Here is an 18,482-nt window from a genome sequence, read left to right on the forward strand (position 1 = left end):
AACGCCTGTCAAACCGCAGCCGCCAGGAAGGGCTGAGCCACCTCCTCCCCGTCCCTGAGACAACAGGCAGGAGAGCTTGTCCCAGTGCGGGAGAGCAAACTGGGATGCAGTGGTGCTGCCATAGCTGCTTCACAAGCTGCTGGAAGAGCCGCAGGGGGATGGAGACAGGCAAGGCCGGGTAAGGAGACACTACCTGCAAACCCGATTCAGGCTGTGCTCGTCAGCAGGACCTGTGCTTTAATCAGACGCTGCAAACCCCAAAGTCCTGGCAGCTAAAGCAGGCACAAGTTGCCAATAAAAAGTGCCACCAAAGCAGTATCATCCTGGGGAGGAATCTGTTTATTTTAAGATACACTCTGTTTCTGAAGAAGGATATTTTAGCAGCCTGCAACAGAAATGTGAACCAGAGGGTTAACCTGCCCATTCGGCCTTGGCCAGCCTTGCCGATGCTCACACAAGTTTCCTTGGATAGAAAACAAAAAGGTCCAAAATTCAAACTGTACACCTTTTTACAGGGTGCTTAGCCAGGCTCTTTTTACACTGCTGTACATGCTTGGGATAACTAAGTGCAATTGTATTCAGAACCAATACATCACCTCGGGCCACTAATGAAGGTAAAATAAAAGCTGTGGTGAGCGGAAGCTGCACAGATACACAAGCAAATCAAGCTCATCGTGTTCCCCATACCCCATGTGCATTTACCAAGAGAAAGAGTGGAGCAAAGACAGTTTATAAACCTTCCTGGCCACAGGGCTCCCTTCTCTTACCCTAGGAAGTATCTGTCAAACCCAGTGGCTTTGCTTTGTATCAGCTCTATTTACAACTGACTTTGCAACAGTGCAATTAAGTAGCTCACTCACGCACCGAGATTGTGCAGTATTATCGGCAGATTATTTTAGGCTCTCTCACAGTAACACTGTAACGCAATAGCTTTTAGGAACCAGAAACGCAGTGGCCAGCCAAAGCTTATTGCTGGTTCTTAACACCTGGATGTCTCTACACAGCAGTCACAACAGGGGCTACACCTGAAGTAGCCTCTAACAAACTTGCAGGAGGTGGTCAGTGGCCCCGCGGCACAGGGCATCCAGCAGGTGCATTTCTCCCGGGAGCAGCGTGAATTAGCCCACAGCGAGCCGCGCTGCCGGCCAGCAGGCAGCGGGGACTGGAACGTGCTCAGGCTCCCAGGAAAGAGCCCGCTGTGGTTAACGGAGCTCTCCCAGCTGACAAGATACACTATAAAAGCAGCAGCAGCAGCAGCAGCCAGGGCATGCTGAAGGTGAGGAAGGAATGTAAAATGGGAAGAGGAAACTGGAAATAGAGGCATGAGCAGAACTGCAGCCACCTCCGCCTTCTGCTCTCGACTACTGCAGGGGAGGGTGTGATGGAGCAAGCGAGTGGAGAGATGGTCCAGCTCCTGGGCTCAGCCCTGCCCTGCTCACATCAGTTTCTTCAGTCCCCGAAAGCCCTGATGGGGCTGCAGCCATGGAGACCCCACAGTGCTCACTAGCAGCACACCAGACGCACGCTCCCCCCACGCACCCCTCGTCCCATGCCTCTCCGGGGCTGTGTCTCGGAGTCCAGGCGTGCTCAGAGCAGGATGCTTTCACCGAGCCTCGGTTCCCAGTGCCACAAGCACTACCTTCTTTTTCGCATGCAGGTTTCAAGCCTTCCCAGCTCTTCATAGGCCTGGTAGAAAATGTCAAAGTCTCTGGCACTCCAGCCCCTCCAGACAGCCAGGCACCACTCCATGTTTTCGTTCTCGAAGCAGCACACAACTGTGTCCTTTGCTACAAGAGCAGCATCCACCAGCGTCCTGGGAAAGGAAGAACAGAGCAGGGAAGGGCATTACAGCGGAGAGCAGCTCTGCTAACACGGCATACTGCTGCTCATCTGCAAGACACTGACTCACAAGCTTTCATTTCCAGCTATCGAATCTCTTTTTTATAAGCTGCAAATCCTTGAGAAAGGAGAACGTAACGAAAAGAGGGATCAGAAACTATGTCAAGGCAAAACCAAGTGGCTCAGTGACATGTGAAAAGATTTTCAAAGGGATTCAGGTGCCTAAACACACAGGTGGGTGCTTAAGTCTGCTGTGACATTTTGAAGTTGCTGCTCATCTCCCTATTTGCTAAATCCAGACTCTTTTGCCTGCTGCCAGCTGGGCACTTTCAGAACAGCTCTGTCGCGCCCCAGCTAACGCGCTGCCCAGAGCTTCTGCAACCTGAAATACAGTGTGGAAGTGGGATGGAGCCCAGCTGTGCCAGCTTAGGGGCCAGATCAGCAGGCATAGCTATGGCAACAGCCCAGGGATGCGCAAGGTTCGTGCAGAAGCAGTCCTGCACGACAGCACCATGTTGCATGTGCTTCCCTTCATGGTCTCCCAGCACATTACCTGACCAAACAACGGGGTTAGAGCAGGCCCTGCAGATACGCCAGAGGGAGGTGGCCAGGCAGAAGATGACACTTTTGTCCTCGCAGGGTTAAAGGGACAGGAAACCAGCCCTCTCTGACAGAGGATGGGGGAAGACCGGCCCCAAACTGTTTCTCCAGAAAGGCCCCTAGATGGGGAGCACCAGCAACAAGGGATGTCCTTGGCAGCTAGCTTTTATCACAAACTGCCCCTAAGAAGCCACCTCACCTCCCTACCCTGCTCTGCACTTGGAAGGGCTTGGAGGAGGCAAGCACTACTGGTTGGGCTTTATCCTACTGGGAAAACAGGGCGAGTCAATGGCCATGGTGCCTGAACCAGCCAGGCTGCGAAGCCGGGCAAGGCTGAGATGGCCGTGTCCTCACTTCATCTGGGGAAAGCAATACCAACCTAACAGTACCTGCGAACAGTAAAGAGAACACTCCGCTCCCAACTAGCTGGTAAAGACACTCAGTTCACAAGCAGAGGGAATGGCAGGAGCACTTTGATCTCTTTGTTTGTGTTTGCCTCGTGGCAATAAATGGTAATTTATAATCTTCAGCACTGCTTAACCTCCATTTCTTTGGACACAAATAGTACAATCCCAGCCTGGTGTTTAAGTGATCAGCAGAAACACCCCCATCTCTCTAGCAGGTATTTATTTACTTGGACTCTTGTTCACTGTATGAAACATTTTAGATTAATGTATATAACTGCTCTCCCCTGGGCTCCAGGAGCCTTCCCCCAGCCCGTCACTGCCGACAGCACAAAGGTACTCATTTAGAGCAAGAACATCAACCTGATCCACGTGAATGCAGCCACAGACAAGCACTGCGCTCTGCATAAATACACCTCTTGTTCTAAACGCAGGGGCCGAGTCTGCCAAGCTCCACCGATCTTCTGCCAGGTGCCCTCAGAACACCAGCAGTCAGCACCAGGTAGGATCAGACCGGTGGTTACTGCATTGTGCAAGACACTCCTGCCTGTCTCGTTATGGGGGTACTTGGCCTCTGTGGCTTTTGGAGACCAGACCGTGGTTGCAGTGCCTTCCCCTCACCATCTGTCAGGCTATAAAGAGCGTGTACATGCCTCAGTGTGCAACCAGCAAGTGTGTCTCCTCTGGCTGGGACCTTTTCAGATGCTTCTGGAAGCCAAGAGGAAGCTCCCAGGAGCCCCCGGAGCCCACAGAGCCACCCTCTGCCTCCTAGTCCCCTTGTGCCCCCGGAGACTGGTGTGACAGGCACTGTCCAGTCAGCCTCACCCGTACGGAGCCAGTTCCCCCGCCTTCAGCACGGCAATCACTCTGCCCCGCTGGGTGCCGGATTCCTTCTCCAGTCCAATAACAATGATATCCCCTCCTCTCCTAGAAAAGAAACGAGAGATGTCACATGTACTCAGCAATGGGGACTGCTGACGGCTGAGGAAGATCCACGCTGGATAGGGAGGATCTCTGCTGCACTCCCTCCTGCAGTTACACGACATTTTGCAGGGAGAGGGGCACTGTGATGCCACGCAGGGGCATCCTGAATCCACTACAGTGAGAGCCCCCACGACAGGCAAAATCAAGAGTCCCAGTGGTTTCCAGCTCAGCAGGAGGCAACAGGACTTGCCAGGGTTGCATCTGAGCAAGGAAGCTGCCTGCTGTTCTTTGTTGCTTCAGTAGCTGGGGAAACAGGGCTTTGACTCTTACCGCCAGCCTTCTCATTCTGCTGGAATCAATCCAGCAGGACCATGGGTGTGGCCATTCTGCTTAATGCTAGATACCTTTAAAAGGGGGTAGAAAATCGATGTACCATTGTACTGGGAGCAAAAGTTCTTCATGGCAACTTGACTTTCTGGCCAGGTGAATCATACTGGCAATGCAAAAGTTCCCGAACCAGCCTGAGCTGATCTCAGGTTCAGCCCAAGAGGGATTTTGAGGAAGTGACCCGCTTACCTGGGGATCCATATGAGGTCTTTTACTGGAAGAATCTTGACAGCTTGGAGATGCTGCATGCTGTCACCTCCAGGCACAGCATCATGATCCAGGGAAGGCTTCAGCTCATGAAATTTGTCAGACTCCTCAAAATCTGTGGAGAGTAGTGCACTGGAAGAGCTCATGGGCGAGCTGGGTAGGCTGGAGGGGCATGGGGTTACCCTGTTAGGAGGTGAGGAGGAGTAGGAAGACACAGAGCAATAATCTGTGAGCGAGTCCTGGTGGTTTAGTATCTGGGTGCCAACCTCTGGGCTGTAGATAATGCTCACATCCACCAGCGGGTTATTCTCCACTGCTTTGTGGTTCACAGGTGCCGTAGCGGGGATGGCTGCCGAAGGCTGCTGGATTGTAAACATGTCTCTGAGGGGGCTGCAGTCTCCGCAGAAGTAGCGCGCACAGAGCTGGTAAGTGGTAACGTGATACATCACCAGGAAGTTGCTTTTATCATCCAGACACCACACCACCTCCTCCCCGTGACACTCGGAGTTGCAGGCGATGGATGTGATCATTGATGGCGGGCTGAACGGCTCCAGCCTCCTGCTGATCTCCATCATGGCACAGTCTATGATGAGGATGCCAGGACCGTTGCTGTACCAGACCTCCGCTCCGCTGTTGGTGATCTCCATGGCCTTCACGGGGTACGGGTTCTGCCGGGGGTCGTCATCAGAAATGTTGAATTTGGACCTGTTTGCTGTGTGGGAGCACAGGTAGGAGCAGCTGTCCCCTGGGATGCCCTGGGACACTGAAAACACTGCTACAAGTCCATCTGACAAGCCAGCCAGCACCACATAAAAGTTCTGCAAGAAAGAGAGAGCAAAATCTCCATATGGATTCTTTACTTCTCTGCAATACAGGAGCTTTCGATCCCAGAGACTCTGGCTGCCTCTCACAGTTCTGCAAGTACGCTAGTAACTTATCTCAAATCACTCAGTGATAACATCAACATAAAAAGAAGTGATTACATAGGAGCTGCTGCAGAGCCATACTCCTCTCACCCAGTATTACCTCTCTCTTTATTGGCAAGGGAGGACAGATGGACCTGGCAGCCTGCCCCGAAGGTTAACAAACTCAAGCTGGAGTATGTTCAGAGACAGCCATCACAACCCTAAGAATCCAGCTGTAGAAACCTGGCTCATTTCCAAAAAGGAGTAAAGCTATTGCTATCAGTGTAGGTAGGAGAGAAATGGAAGAGATGCAGTAAAAACAGAAAGAGAGGGAGGCAATCCTCTCATAATCAAGTGCATGCAGCGATCGCTCTGCATCCTATGCCTGTTGCTTTGACAGCACCACTCGTCCCAGGGACATGCTCTGGGTCTGGGACCCCTGGCAGCTCAGAGACATCCCAGCGAAGGGTGCAGAAGCAGCAGCAGTTCAGCAAAGCAGCTGCCAAGCGCCATGAACAATTAATTCTACAGGTATTTAAAAACCTGCCCCTAAATGCACAGATGTGTTGGCTGCGGCAGCTGCGGCCGGCGTCAAGCTCTGGTGCAGTGCTCCGCGGCACTGCTGCAATGGATGCCGTCACGTCGCATGGACAGGAGCCGGTGAGAAGGCCATGGCTCACTGGGTCTCCGACCCCTCCAGCTCATCACATCAGTGCAAAATGCTGTTAAACAGACTGGGAAATGGATCCCTCGGGAACAAAACTCCCCATGACCTTGGGTCTGTACCAGAAACTCCCCCATCTGTGAAGCAGATAAAACAATACCTACCTCAAAGGCCTTTCTATTTCCTCCCCGTGGAGCAATAAATTCTAAAAAAAGACCCTTTGCCCAGGGCTTTTTGCTGTTGTTACAATCTGGCTGGACTAAGCAAAGCAAAACCAACAGAACCAGACTGAGCACTGCCAGCTGAACCGACACAACCTCAGCCCTCCGCAGCCCCGATGTGGCAGAGAGCCCTGCCTCCTGGGGTGCCTGGGGCGCCAGCGACTCTGCCCACCGCTGCAGCATGGGCCGGGGACTCAGCATCACCCCTTGTTGCTCATAAATTAAGGGAAAGCCGGTGCCCTTCCAGGGATCTCAGCTGTGCCAGCCCTCAAAGGTCGCTCCCAGGCTGTTTAAACCCATAAAGGCCAAAATCAATCCAATGTGAATTGCTCTCAGATAGCAAGGGGCAGATAGCACAGGGGTAAGTATTAGGTTAATTGATAGCACTGTTTGCAAGGCTCATTAAGAGTCTTGGACAAAAAGACACTATCTGCATAAAAAGTATGAGTAAAGCCATGAGCGTGCTGAGCCCGTATGACTAATCCAAATCACAGCAGAATTTTACTGTAATGGGAAAAACTAGGGAAGCAAGTGGAAAGTTGTGAAATGGGACTTGGACTTTAACTCAGTCTAGTCCCAATTCTCTAACCACTAATTAAAAGAAACCCAAATGACCTGCAGCGTTCAGTGCCGTGTCCCCGCTGCCATGTGGATCTGGTGCAAAAGCTCCTGGATATGGCTTTGCCAGGGAGTTGCATCAATAGGTTGGCACACGGCACAACGCTTTGCACAAGCTGGGTTTTGGGTTACTTTTTCTTTGGAAAGGAGTTTGATTATTTAAACCAGAACAAAACAAAGCAGAACAACCCACATTTCGCTGGTGAAAATGGTCCAATTTTCCAGTCCAAAGGACCCTGAACAATAGGTATTTCCTACTAAAAATGGAAAATATAAATTGAAATGGAAACATCTGAAATTAACCGAAATGTGGGTACGTCACCTGAACTGCTCCTAGTGTGACACAGGACACTATTAAAGTCTTCAGAGATGTCTCTACTTTTGTCTCATTCGATTTGAAAATGCTGAATTATCCAAACATAGTCTTAATAAAAAATATTTTGATTTCTTTGATTAGTGTCAGCTACTGCAGAACAGAATCCAGATTCCCTTTTGGGTTCCATAGGCCAAATTTCCACAGCGCTGAGCAATCGGCACCATAACTGAGCAGAGCTGCGTCAGCGATCCCCACCCAGCTTTACTGGTAATACCAACTCTGCCAAATTCTAGCCTGTCTGGCACGGCACAATGGTGGAAGCAAATCTGGAAGATGTTTTATGCTTTGGGTCACTTATTGCTCACTGCCTTGGCTATCAGGACCGGTTTCTATCCAGCCTATCTGTTGTTATCTCTCTGTTTAAGGAACAAGGAGTAGGAACTCAAATGCTGAGAAATGCCCTTAACCTGCCATCCCTTGCCTGACTGAGACAAGGAGGTGACCCCATTCACAGAAGACCACGGCAAAGGCCACCCAGCCACGGGTGCCACTGACTCGCCAGACTTTATTAGGTGCTGGTGCAGCCAGGCAGTGAGACAAAACTCTCCAAATCAGGGTATTACAACAGTGACCAAAGGCAGGCAGGGCAGCAGCCTCCAGAAACCTTAAGTAACTTTCTCAGAATTCATTTTCAACATTTGGGCTCCACAAAGAGCCAACAAAAACACACAGCAACAAAACTGCATTTGAAGTCTCCGTCCTGCCAGAAGTCCCACTGTGCCAGGGAGGAAGGCCTCTGAGCGGGGCTGTGATGGTATGTGATGTGCAGGAGATGAGCTGGCACTAGACGTCCTGTCCTCGCAGCTAAGCACAGCACAAGGCTTGGAGCCATTGGGACGGCCACTGCAAGCAGGTTAAAAAAAAAAAAAAAATACAGCCCCCGACACCACAGCCTTGGTCACCTCCTCCTCTCTTCCCCGCAGGGTCTAGCACTGCTGGCAGCAAACACCGCAGCAGGCTGCAGCCTTTAAATGTAGCTCTTGTTTTCATATGTTCCAGGTTTTTGCAAGAGGCCAGAGGCTTGCACCCATTCAAATTTCTCTCTCCCTCAACATCTCTTTGTAAGAAGATTGCAAACCAATTCAGACAGCATCTTGTTTTGCTGCTCTTAACCTGTTTGTTTGCTCATTTGGTTTTTTTCTGGAAGGAAATTTGCTGAAAATTTTATTGTTTGCCAAAACCAATGATACTGGTGACAGAAAGCATACAACAAAAAAAGCTTAAATTGTACAAGGCTTTTCCTTGGCTGGCGAGTTTTGGATTCTGGGCCCCTTTCTGCTGCTTTTAAATTTCCATGATGCTTCCTTTGGATGAAAACCCAAGTTTTGGAAACTATTTCTTTTGGATCAGTCTTCCCAAGGCAGTCGTAAAGAATTCCCCTTCCCAGCAACATCCCTCAGCAATTCTCTGACTGCAAGTTACCTCACGTCTCATCAGCTAAAGGCTTTCTTCCCAGGGAAATGCAAGCAATTCTCTTCTCTGCTGGGCAATAACGACTGTGTGATAGCTCAGATACAGCTTACTGTGCCATACAGAAAGTTTGACAAGTGTAAGTTTTCCACTTAGCTTTGCTGGATGAACTGGCTGTTTCAAAAAACGGTTTAGTTTCTTGCCAGCCTGGTCTGCACATCCCTATGGCTGCTGCTCTGGCGATTTCACTGCCAAACTCATTCATAGAAAGGAGAGAGGAAAAAGTAAGTCCAATAAACTAAGAAGGAGTGCGCCGAAGGGATGTGGATTTCTGGAAGGTTGGGTAGGGTCGGGGGAGGAAGGGAGGTGTCTAGACTCAATATTACTATTGTAGGGCCTGGCATTATTTATGACATTTTCTAGGCAAGCCACAAACTGAAAATAGAAACCAGGAGACATAAAGCCACTTGTAATCTCTGAGGAATGGCTTTGCAAGCTGTATGACAGTGGAAAAGCTGAAAGTGAAAGACTCGTTCGACTGTCCTGGACAAAACCTCAGGCAGCATGAAAAAGAAATTTGCCCTACACATCAGAAATGAAACTCCACGGCACTGAAACGCTGCAGGTCTGGGAGCCAAAGCAAGCCAACAGATGCAGTCTCCCAGCGGGTGAAATTCATCCCCGTGCCAACTTTACATCTATGCCCTACTTTAGTCCTACTTACACCATGTTTGGAAGTGAAGCAGTACACCTTACACTAACCATCTGCCTTGGATCCAGTCAGCGATGCGGCAGTCCGAGCAAATGAGCCAGAAATGGACAATAACTCAGAACAGGCGTGCGGTATAAAACAGCTCCACTGTCACTCCGAGACCTGCTCCATATTGCGCTTTTAGACACATACCAGTCTGCTGGCATTTGCAAAAACTACACAGCTACCAATAATGTCGGAACATAATTACATGTTTTCGCTTAAGGTGGCTGTAAGCAACCCGGAGGTAATTTAGCCTGAAAACAGTTTTTATACATCTCCCAAGACTTGCCCGCAATAGGCAGTCATGTCAGATTTCTCTTGCCCGTAACTGGATGTTAGCAAATCCAGAACTAGACAGATAGTATATAACTTCTGTTATTACCCATGAGAGTAATTATCCATATTACCCATAAGAGCTGTATTACCTAAGTGTTCTCATTCAAACCCAAAAAAGGAGCATGGCTGAACCTAGATAATATTTCAAGACGACTGTGCACACCAACGACAGCGTGCACACACACCAGGAAAGGACTGGGTACAAGAGCTAGGATATAACCAAGTCCTGCATTACCAGTTAATAAATCTCCATTCTAATTATTGTTTCTTGTCCTCTCTATTTTGCTTGATCAGCCTAAACCTTGCCTTCCAGTGATGTGGAAACACAGCTGGAAAACTTCCTTGCAGAGGAATGTGATCTATTTTGACTATTTTCCCAGCAGGCTTGGAAGTGCCAGCTTTGGTCCCCTGACTCAGGTTCTTGCCCACACCTCTGTCTTCTGGCAGAGGCACAAAGACCTGCAAACCTCCTCGCACTGCCAAAATGTTCCTGGGCATTGCAAAGTCCTTCAACACCAGCTAGTGACAAGCCACGCAAACTCTAGCAGCTGGGCCCAGCTGCAGACAGCTTAGTCTCACTAATGCCCCTTTTCCTTTAGGTTCCTCCTTACCTTTTTCACAACAGGCATTACTAGAAAGCAGCTCACAGTAGCAGGAGTGTCTAAACCCTTCTGTGGAGACTTTAAAGGACACATGCCCTGCAATCCATACACAGAAATCTTCTGGTCCTGTGAAAGAGCACAAAAAATTCTGTAAGTCTCAATCATCTTCCAAGCTTTTCATATTTTGTGACCTGAACAAGATCAAATTGGTTCCAAAAGCAGTTTTTACTTGTATTTCTTGATATCCAAACCCTGGGTTTCTCTTTGTGCTCCCTGGAAAGCATTTGCCCCGCCTGTGGGTAGAAAGCAGGTGCTGCCTTCCCCAGAATAAGTTGTGGGCAACATACACACGATCCAAAAGCCACCAAAACCACCACTATAGGTGTTTTATCACCACACCTAAAAGTAGCATTTGACAACCCTGACTGCATAAATCCCAAACATTCCAGGATAATTGAAACATTGTTTTATGTTACTTTGTATTAATTTGTCAATGCAAGGAAAGCTAATTACAGTGTATGTGGAATTACACCTGCTCTACACCTCATAAATCCACTAAACTGATATAAAGCACCTGGTTTGGGGAATAGCAACACATTTCATTTTGATCAAAAAGTGGGAATACAATGTTTTAAGATTATTGAAATTTAACTATTATGAAAAAAAATAGGAATATTCGCACTTTACTTCTACTTGGGGACCAAAAAAGTCAAAATATCTTATTTTCCTATGGAGAAAAAAAAAAAAAAAAAAAAAAAAAAAGAGTTCTATCTTGTCACTCAGTTACAGCATCCATGCTAGGGCGGAGTGAATGAACCAACACAAATGATTTATTTAGCAAGTGTGGCCTTTTTTCCCCCAACTCTGACACACCAAACTTCAGGAACATTTCAATTTGTTTCAGCCGTTTTTTGTTTGGTTTGTGTCAAACAATTGTGTCAGAACCGGCTGACACTTAACGCAGCCCTTACGGGTGGACAGGGCTCCGAGGGATAAACCAGCCGTGCTCTCTCACTCTTATCTTTTTAGCTGCAGTTTTCCCCGGTGAACACAAAACTTGGGTACCCATTTCCCACCGACTTGCAGATCCCTCGGGGCTCTTTCAAAACCCCACCCTTAAACACATGGTTTCTTTCACTGCTTTATCGCTTACAGATAAGGACATTTCCCAGATGAAACCCTGGGTAGAAATGCTACAGTCCGGAGAGTTTTGCCTCGGAAAGCCGAGGTTCCCACGATCACTTGGAACACCAGGAGGCACGATTTTGATCTAGGTACCAGCTATGTAACAGGTAGAAACAATACACAAAGAGAAAGCAGATGCAAAGCCTCCCTGCTTATCTGAGATGCCCATCGTCTCACTCTTAGCTTTACTAATTTCTTTCTCTTAATTGGTATCTCTTCCAGTGAGGCCCCTCTTGAGAGGGGCACTGAAGTGCAGGCAAGGCTCACCTCTGTGGCAGCCCAGAGGGCATTCTGGAATTTTAGTTGGCAGCACAGCTTCATTCCTGGGCAGCTCATCCTCTCCACTTCTATGACTCCCTTCTCCGGACTCACCACTGTGTAGTTTCTGAAAGGAGCAAACAATAATTTCCTATAGCCAACATTCAGGTTCCACACTGCTACAGGATGGGACTCGGCACTTTTGGCCAAGCCTTTAACGCGACCGTCCAGATGTGGATGATGATGCAAGGATCTACACCCCTCCAAACAGTCATCGTAAAGGAAGAGAAATACAGATGTGCCATGGCTGGTCCTCAGGGGGCAGATACGCAATTGCTTCTGTGAAAATTTAAACTCAGCTATCTGACTTTGCACGGAAATAGATTAGGAGAACTTACATGGTCTGTTACTATAATTCAGCTGTGAGACAAATAGCTCCAGCTGAATAGCAGTAATTAATAGCTGGGAGGTCTTAGCCCATCTTGCCCATTAGTTTCTCAAGAGAGTATGTGCTTGTTCTCCAAATGCACTGCCTCAGTATTATCTGGCTTCATTATTTATTCTAGTAAATAAACAGAAGAGCATGATTCTTCCAAATAAGAGCAAAGATCTGTAACCTGATAAAATAATTTATAAATATGACTAATTAATATTTTTGTAACTAAAAGGTTTTTGTTCATTTGGGGTTTGGGGAAGTTTATTGGGTTTGGGTGTTTGAACAATAACTGGATATTCACAGCCACATCTGTGAGCCCCAGATGTTTTACCAACTGTGGCACAAGCAATTACACATCCTGAAATCTGTCACATATAAGTAATTTGTTATTCAGCAGTCTCCAGCAAGTGGGACTGTCCAGTCAGGAAGCAGATTCACCGAGATATATTGCTGCGAATATTTGGACAACATCCATGCATTCAAAATACATCTGTGAGTCCCATGTGTCTCACCAGTTTTAGCAGGAATAGTTATACTGTCTGCACTGAACGACTGACCAGGCACCACAAACAGCAAAGCAAATTGTTCATGAACAAACCATGTACCTTTCCCATTAGGTTAATGGTTACAAATAATGAACACATTAATATAAAATTTAGATCAGATTGTGCATGTTTCCAAATAAGATCGGGGCTATAAAAATCAGTAACAACCATAAAAATAAACCTAACTAGCCACGGGTCACATGTGGCTGAGCAAAATACCATCATCTCAGTCACAATTTAATAACATTTAAAGCACATGCCTTTTCACTATAGCACACATTTTACTGGTAGTATACACTTGGATGCACACACAGCTTCAGGCATGTGGCTAACTCCCGGTGATTTCAACAGGATTTAAACATGTGCTTAATTGCTTTGCAGAACAGAGATGGAACTGCAGCCTCAATTAGGAAAGGTTTAGTGTTAAATGGTCTCATTAGCAAAGGCAGAACACATCTGTTCTCATGTACAAACGCTTCATCCTGTGTGTGTGAATCATTACACTGCCCTAATCTTCTCCTCATATTAACTGAAGCAGAGTTAAGCTCATTAAATATCCTTTATAAAGCAACCACTGTTCCCAATTAAAAGAGTTTGGGAAAACCGTGTTCACCGTCTCCTTGGCATTCACCCAAATTCACTTTCACCTTCTTTACCTCCCTCCCAGAAGCATAAGTGAAGATGCTGAAGGATTTTTACTTAAAAAGAAAAAAAAGAAAGAAATTACTAATGTGAGTCATCTCACCTGGTGTCTTCCTTCCCATCCCAGAACACCACAGTGTACTCCTGTCCTTGGGAGCAGAAGAAGGAAGACTGCTTCCCACAGGATAGCAGGTACATAAATGTTGCAAAGGTAGGATCTTTCATCTGTCCTACCACAGAAATGGCCAGTGGACGCTGTGGGGGAAGGAGAATAGAAAGACATAGGTCACACGAGACAGTTGGAGGTCTAGATGAAATAAAAGACTCATAACAATCATTATTGATTAAAGCTAGAGAGCCAAGAAGTAGGCCTACTTCAATAAATGCTTCTGCTACTTTCTCAAATCTGCGTCAAATTCTCCTTATAAATCCCACCTCACTGGTTCTTAGCATCCTCTGTATCTCAGACACTGAAGCCAAATCTCTTCTGTACTTCCATGGTTTGGTCTGTGACTCCTACATATTTTATTGATTTCTTCAGGCTGACGAGTTTTGGAAGCTGACCCACTGTCATGACAGTGTCTAGCTGTTTGTGAGTCAAGCTGGCCTTTGAAGGACAACAGCTCTGAAACACCGACTTGTAATTAATCAAAAACGTAACGCAGCATAATCCTTTTCTCATACTTCGAACTCTCTTCTTCCTCATACCACTTTTTATAATCTTGGGGATTTTGAAGTCTTGTAGTTACACTGACAGCAGGATGCTGTAGCTGTTTCTGGAAATTATGGGTAATGTCTTGCCCTGGTGAAATCAATAGCCTAACTGCGATTGACCCCAAGGGACCTTCAGGTCACTGCAGATGTCTAAGGCCACCAATCTGCCATCATTTTGTTCATAAAACTCTCATTTAAGTCAACAGAAGTGCTGGGCCAAATCAGCAGGAGGGGTAAATGCGCAACTGAGCTGTTCTGCTGTAGCAAGAGCAAGCTCAGCTGTCCTGTGTGAAGAGGGCTGCTGGATCCTTGTAGCTACAAATAAGAAAGCACTGGTCACGAGGGTTGTCTTGTACCTTTTCTGGCTTAGTGTCCCAACACTCCATCATGAGTGCCTGCATCCTATATAGCTGCACCTCTTCTGGTTGCCCAAGAACAGGACGGATCCCTTTAGACAGCTTCTTTGCAATCTGGAGCTGGTGTTGTCCTAGCACAGGCCGCTGACCAGACAGAAGCTCATACAGGACCATCCCATATGAGAACATGTCAACCTAGAGCCAGAAACAGAGACTGAAAACCAGGGCAGAGCTCCCTCGGTAGGTGGAGCAGAGAGCAAGGAAGACCACAGTGGGAAAGCTAGTGCTGCAGCACCATGCCTGAGGGAATTCAGCCCCATGCACGAAGCCAGCCACCCACTGCTGTCACGCAGGGCCTGCCCCCAAAGATGTACCACAGTCACCTTCTCATCGTAGACTATGCGAGGTCTGATCTCAGGAGCTTGGTAGCCCGGCGTGCCTTCCACACCAAGCGCACCTTCGTGGAATGACTGCCGGGAGATTCCGTAGTCGGAGAGTTTGATATTGATGTGTTCTTTAACGTCCAGGGACCATACCAAAATATTGTCTGACTTCAGGTCGCAGAAGATGATGTTCTTCTTATGCAGGTAGGCAAGGCCTGTTACAATCTGATATGCTATTTTGTGTGTCAGCATGTGCCCCAGTGGCACAAAGGAAGACCCTGGCACAAAGAAACAGCCTGTCTTCAGTTCCTGCAATAGCAATAACTGCTTTTTTTTTAATCTTTTTTTCTTTCTTTTTTAAACTCCAGAACAATAACTAACAACCTTTTAAAACATCACTCAATGCCATCATTTGAAATGACACTGTTCGTGTTACTATACATGTCTGACAGTTCTATTAGATGCTTTTTTTAAACCCTTTCACTTCTAGACCCCTAAATCTTCTGGTGAAAATTAGTGTTTGACTGAAAGTTGACACAAAGCCAAGGTGCCAAGAGGGCGAGATGGCCTCAACCTATCTTGGAATTAGTGTCATTCATTTGACAGCAACAGAAATACAGATAATTACGAGAGAATTTAGAGCGCCAGACACCCATCTGCAGGGGGAAGAACCGAGCATTACCCACGCAGGACCGAAGTGAGATGCATTTCTTACTAATCTGCAGAGAAATTGAAAATCCAGGTCTCCAAAGTAGTTTTGAAAATCCTGCATCAATTTTTACCAGGCTCCCAAAGGCACAGTTTAGGAGCAAGTCCATCCCTCCCACTTCCCCTAGTCTGGAAAAAAAAAAATCCCCTTCAGTAAATCAAGCAGTAATTTAAACGCTGTTGACCATTTGCCACTACCATGACCTGGAGAGTGAGCTCTCCCAGGAGGGACACCCTGTTTTTACCTTTGGCGTTTTCAGACAATACAGTGGTGAGGCTGCCCAGAGGGGCCAGCTCTAGGGCAAAGCAGAGAGGATGGATGCTGATGCCAATGAGGGAGACGATGCAGGGGTGTTGCAGAGAGTGGAGCATGCTGGCCTCCTGGCGAAACTCGGAGAAGTTCTTCATGGCATCCATAGCTCTCAGGTGTTTCAGCATGGTATCTGGCAAGACACACGAACCCCTTCTCACTCCCCAGCTGAGAAACAAGGTCAGAAATAATTTGGAAGGTGCTAATCACTAGGCTAATGCTGCAGGAAGAAGGCAGCTTGTGGGGTCATGCCAACAGCAAGGCTTTAAGTCGCATTGTCATGTTGATGCATGAACTTATTGGCTATAAGCAGGACATATATGGCTGTCTCAGGAAGAAAGTGCTCCCCTGGTCCTGTAACACCAACCTCAAGTGCGACTGGCACACACTGTTCTCACAGGTCACCTGGATGATTTTGGAAAACTCGTGCTGTGCTTTTTAAAGTAGGGACTCTCGGTGTGGATGCCACATCGCAGACCCTTTGGTGGAAGGAGTCTTCCCTACCCTTTCCCAGATGCTCTGCCAGAAGAGGGACCCTTCACAGTAATTGTCCTTCTGCTATCGGACACCACAGGCTGCTCAGGCAGGTCTGCTCTTTCCAAAGGTCATTTGTCACTGGGGCAGCAGCTGGCCTCCTCCACAGCTCAGGGGTTCACTACATCCTTTCCTAACAAAAATGAGGAAAGTGAGGCACTTTCCCCTTTCCTTTGTCCACGGACTGAAGCTCTGCTGGAAACCTGGACAGACAGCATGTGCAGTGCAAGAGCCTGTCCCTGCCTGGAGGAGCTGGCAGGATGAGAAGGATTTCCAATATGCTTTCTGTAGTTGCTGGCACAGATGGAGTAAAAGACTTACTCAGAAGTGGAGACCCACAAGTCCTTCATGCAAACCCATGCAAATCCAGACTTCGCATTGCCAAATAGCTTGGGAACAGGAGATGAAATCTTGCCTCCCATCCCACCTGAGGGCTCTGCCTTGGCACCCTGTGAGTCCACCCACTGACCTGCGGGAGAGAAGCTTCCTGCAGTGCCAATGACCTTCACTGCCACAAGTGCTTTCGTGAAGGACTCTAAGATGCAGCCTCCTCCTCCATGGAAACACATCAGTTTTGCTATATACTTCAAAGCTGTATTTAAACAGGTGCCACCAGCACTTTGGAGAGCAAAGGCTCTTTGGTCTTAAGTTGGGATCGCAGACCGCAAGAGCCGATTCCCAACACTGATTCTGTGTACTGTACCTGCAGCTGAAGTAGGAGAACCCTTGCATTTTTTAATCTGAAATCTCTTCACAGCCACTGGTTTTCCTTGGTATCGTGCCCGATATATAACGGTTCCACTTCCACCCTGGCCAAGAACATTGTTTTCATTTTCACTGCATTCCAGTTTGCTATTTTCCAGGAACAGTCTGCCAAAAAGAGATTGGAGCTTTTTAATTAAAAGTTTCAAAGACATTGTAAATGAATGTTTTAATGTGTTCACATTTTCACAAATCCCTAATAGGTTCTTGTCTAATCTAAGAGGACTGGATCAGCTAAACGACCTGGGTCATCTCAGTATACTCTCTGCTGGATCATGTTGTATAACAGGTTTCTCAGAGAAAAAAGTAATTCGGGCAAATAAGCAAAAAAAGGTTTTTACTAGTTTATCCCACAAGAATCAAACAGATCTGGAAAGCACATAAGCTCCTTTTCCAAGCAGATGACACAGGTACAGATATTTGTACCATTTATCTGTATTAATGATTTTTTTTTGCTTCATTTACCTCCTGTTCCTCTTTTTCTCCACTGGGGCAGGACAGGATGTTCATGAACAGCCCCACACTCTGAAACCTGATTATTCAAATCAGCTTACTGTTTCCAGGCTGTAATTCATCATTTCCCTGCTCTTCCAGAGACTACTTTTACAGCTGTTCACACTTCAAACTTCTCCACTCGCCTCATGCCCATCAAATAGATGTCTAGGAGATCACATGTGAGGAGGGCTGTCATGGCGAGCTGATGGGGTGTTTGCCCCATCATAAAATGACCCCAAGAAAGGAACAGGGGCCAGTGGTAGCACAGAAAGCTCTGATAGCAGCCAACAAGACACAGTTGGTCTAGAGGTCTCATGGCTCTGTATTGGGCACAGAAAGGTCTGAGAGAGCGTGAACCAAAAGAGACATTGGTCTCCTCTCCTGCCCGCTATCAGGAGGTCTCTTGCTCTACACGCTATGTAATAAGGGGTGTAAGACTGAACCCATCTGGGAATGCAGTTAAGCAGCTTAAGGATCTGGCAGCACCGCTACGGGTAGGGAAGAGCTGTTTCAGCTGTTCATGACTGCCACACTACTACAATACATCTGACAGCCCTCAGCTGAGCAGGAGCCTCGCTTCAATGTGAATTCTCTAGTGGTCTCTATATAAATTCACTCACCTACAGACTCTTCAAAACTAAAGGCGATTTCAGTGCCAATCTTGTGACGAAGCAGCACTTCCTTTTGGTTTTGCCATATTAAAATCTCCTTTCTGGGTTCCCAGAAAGACTTTGCCTACAGAAAAGCTCTGGCCAGAGTACTGGGCAATGCAGGACAGCTATGACTCAAAAAAGAGACCTTCGTATTGCACCACAATGATCTCAAAGGATCCCCTGAAGCGATGACTCCGGTCAGCACACAGCAATTGTCTAAGCAAGTATGCTGACCACCAGGAGTGCAGTTTAGG

The 18,482-nt window shown here is 47.4% G+C and overlaps 1 protein-coding gene across 3 annotated transcripts in view; it reads right to left on the reverse strand.

Annotated features, from left to right (window-relative positions):
- Nucleotides 1-321: 321 nt before the first annotated feature.
- LRRK1 (leucine rich repeat kinase 1) overlaps nucleotides 322-18,482 on the reverse strand; it is an 82,544-nt gene continuing 64,383 nt past the window's right edge. For all 3 annotated transcript variants that reach the window (XM_040601729.1, XM_040601730.1, XM_040601731.1), the window contains 10 exons: nucleotides 17,022-17,188; nucleotides 15,720-15,917; nucleotides 14,767-15,044; nucleotides 14,384-14,578; nucleotides 13,417-13,568; nucleotides 11,700-11,817; nucleotides 10,257-10,373; nucleotides 4,344-5,179; nucleotides 3,669-3,770; nucleotides 322-1,813 (listed from right to left, as the gene is read on the reverse strand). In XM_040601729.1, coding sequence (XP_040457663.1) covers nucleotides 1,636-1,813; nucleotides 3,669-3,770; nucleotides 4,344-5,179; nucleotides 10,257-10,373; nucleotides 11,700-11,817; nucleotides 13,417-13,568; nucleotides 14,384-14,578; nucleotides 14,767-15,044; nucleotides 15,720-15,917; nucleotides 17,022-17,188 — 2,341 coding nt within the window. In that variant the 3' untranslated portion in view covers nucleotides 322-1,635. The remainder of the gene's footprint in view (nucleotides 1,814-3,668; nucleotides 3,771-4,343; nucleotides 5,180-10,256; nucleotides 10,374-11,699; nucleotides 11,818-13,416; nucleotides 13,569-14,383; nucleotides 14,579-14,766; nucleotides 15,045-15,719; nucleotides 15,918-17,021; nucleotides 17,189-18,482) is intronic.

This window comes from Falco naumanni, chromosome 7 (genome assembly GCF_017639655.2).
Source record: "Falco naumanni isolate bFalNau1 chromosome 7, bFalNau1.pat, whole genome shotgun sequence".
NCBI classification, from domain to species: domain Eukaryota; kingdom Metazoa; phylum Chordata; class Aves; order Falconiformes; family Falconidae; genus Falco; species Falco naumanni.